At 28.5% G+C, this 3107-nt stretch overlaps 1 protein-coding gene across 1 annotated transcript in view; it reads right to left on the bottom strand.

Annotated features, from left to right (window-relative positions):
• The window catches only part of LOC106788267 (storkhead-box protein 1-like), a gene marked incomplete at its 3' end in the record, with an annotated part of 48200 nt that overhangs the window by 7310 nt on the left and 37783 nt on the right, over positions 1-3107 (bottom strand). Inside the window, exon 2 of the mRNA XM_014751397.1 lies at positions 1349-1651. Within this exon, the coding sequence (XP_014606883.1) occupies positions 1349-1552 (204 nt within the window). The remainder of the gene's footprint in view (positions 1-1348; positions 1652-3107) is intronic.

Below are 3107 nucleotides of genomic sequence, written 5' to 3'. Positions count from 1 at the left end.
ATTTTTCAATTAAAAATATATATATTATATAATTTTTAATACGAACAAGATTATTTTCTAATTATTATAGAAATTTAAATATTGGATCGATCAATAAAATTAAATATCCAAATTTGTAATTATTTTTTTGTAAATGTTATCTATATATATATATTTTTTTTTTAAATTAGAAACACACACTTTTATACATGTATTTATATAATATATTGAAAAATTGTTCTTACATTACACTTATCGTCCATATAAAGTCAATAAAAAAAGAAATATGTTCTAGTTGAAAGAACATTATAAGCGGAAGTCTTTTAAAAAGAGAAAAAGAAAAAAAAAAATAACAAGTGGTTGGCATTGTCGCGTATAAGGGACACGATTCATCGACACCCTTATTCGTAGAGTAAGAGAGAGAGAGAGAGAGAGAGAGAGAAGTAGTGAAGAAAAGTAAGAGTAGTAAGAGGTTGACTTTTCTCTTGAGTACGTACTTACTTTACCATTCTAGGGGTTAGTAGTTAGGGTTGCTTTTAAAAAGCACAAGAGAGAACCTTTTGTACCTTCATCAAAGCTTTTTCGCGCGTTCAATTTAATAGCATTTTTTTTTGCTTTTTTTTCTATTTTTCAAAAGTAAAATCGATGTTTCCCTTTTTGACTTTTAACTATTAACACTAAACTTACTGTGACACACTTTGTACTTATTATTATTATCGTGAAAAAATCAAATGATTTAAGTTTAAATCATAAAAATCAAATATATATATATATATATCATAATAATTACTTTTTAATGAGAAATAATTAATACAAACTTTTTCCTACATTTTTTCACTCAGTAATTTGTTTTACAAATTAATTCGACTGCTTTAAATGTTAAATCAAAAAATACTAGGTCATTATGAGTACCTGCATACATATATCTATATAAAAAAACATGTAAACGTAGATGCACACACACACACAGATAGAATTTATTTAAATTTCAACTTAATTCCTAGATTACTTTCGTTTAAGAAAATCACTTTACGGTCAAGTCCAATCACTCACGCGTTCTTACTTTTATTTTCTAACTTAAATACATATACATATATATATTTTTAAAATCGAATAACGATGCTAGTAGTATTTTCTTGGGCAGGTAGGCAGCAAAAGGGTCTTTCATTCGTCGAAAACGAGTTTGAAAGGGAAATAAAAAATACAAAAAAAAATAAAAAAAGAAAAAGGAGAGGAGATGAAATAAAGTTGGGTGTAGAGTGGGGTGTAGTAGGGAGGGGTAGGGAATAAACATTCACACATACATATATATATACACACATGTAAACGTATATACAGGTAGGATAATACAGAGTTGTATGGTACTCACCTGAAACAAATTATAACCTTTATCGTACATCCACATCTCGTCGGCTGGATGTTCCTTCGGACTTTCTCGTTGTCCGGCATTGAGAACTTGAGGAGGCGGACCTCTGGTCAGCTGTATGGCCAGAGACCTTTGTAAAAGTAGTAGGCATCTCGAGGGGCCTGAGGGACCCCCAGGGCCCGTTCCGTCTCCCAGGATCGAGGCCATTTTTTAAGCCCCGGTGCTAACGACACCGATGATCCGGTGCTGGTGGTGGTGGTGGCATCATCATCACCACTAATACTAATATTCTTCCTTATTCTGCTTCTGTGTTAATAAACAAAAAATAAAGAAAGGTAAAAATTAGTATATATATAGGTATATGTAGGTATGGATGGTTGTGTGTATGTATGGTTTTATGTATGGGGGAGACGTGTCGATCAATCATCTTTCAAATTGTCTTCTCTTCCTCTTTTTAAAAAGAGAAATTTTTGCGATTATATGATGGAATTTATTTATGTATTTGTGTATGTATGGTTTTGTGTGTTACGTTTACGTGTGTACGTAGAAAAGTAGATAATATATATATATATATTTTTATACTTGTTTTCGAATGTATTTAAAGAGAAAAAAAAAAGGATGAAGTATATACATACTACTACTATTACTCTTGCGATGTGTTATGCGTTGTTGTTATTTTTCTTTCGAAGTTACTACTCTACGTGTCTTCTAACCATGAAGAGAAAAAGTATTTCATTCTTTTTACTCTCTTTCTCTTTCTCTCTCATGGGGTTGGGTGGGGGGGGGGTTTCTTTTCTTTTCTTCTCTGTCTTTTTCTATCACGAATCACCCGAGACCGAAACTAATTTCGATTTCCCGTTAAATTAGCAAATCGACTTATCTCAGGTAAAAGAGTACGTACTATACTGACTACCGTTTCCAATTTCGTGTAACGGTTTACGTATGTATGTGTGCATTTATATTATGCACGTGTATATATGTATATATGTACCATTCATATATGCAATTAATATTCAATACTTATCTATTTTAATATATATATGATATTTTAACAAATTTGTTAATGATCAAATAAAATAATTACTATTATATATTGATAAATTCATTTTTATTTTTATTTCAAGTTATTTTTTTTTTCTATGAAAGTATATATATATATATAAGATGATATATACCAAGGACGTTTACGAAACATGGTTGTAAGAATAGATAACACGAATAAGAATAAGAATAAGAAGAAAAAGGATACGTTTAAGTGAGTAACACCGAAGTAAATAATATATATATATATATATATGTACCCCATGTATGTTTATTATTATTATTATTATAGAAAAAGAAGAAGAAAATTCTTAGTATGATATATACAGTACATTCGAAGACGCGTAACGAATAAGTACGGCTAAATGTTCTAATCAATATATTCTCGGGTGTATATATATATATATATATGTATATATGTATGTATATATTATAATTATTCATTGATTTTTAATGAATCATTGTGGATGTGGGATTACGATTAAAAGTTAAAGTGTTTGTTTGTTCTATCGTTATTAAGGTTCGCGTATAAGTTTTATGCATACTTTGTTTGTAAGTAAACGCTAAATTTCAATATTATATTTAAATATATTTATGTTTATGTATGTACGTATTTAATTTCTATATGCATTTTTTTTGTTAACAATTAATAATAATAATAATTGTTAATATAACGCTATTATAAATTATATTAGTGTTATTTAATTTTCAAATATATATC

Source organism: Polistes canadensis, unplaced genomic scaffold (assembly GCF_001313835.1).
Source record: "Polistes canadensis isolate GaletaPanama2010 unplaced genomic scaffold, ASM131383v1 scaffold_131, whole genome shotgun sequence".
Taxonomy (NCBI): Eukaryota; Metazoa; Arthropoda; class Insecta; order Hymenoptera; family Vespidae; genus Polistes; species Polistes canadensis.
This window is presented reverse-complemented; position numbering and strand designations above follow the sequence as displayed.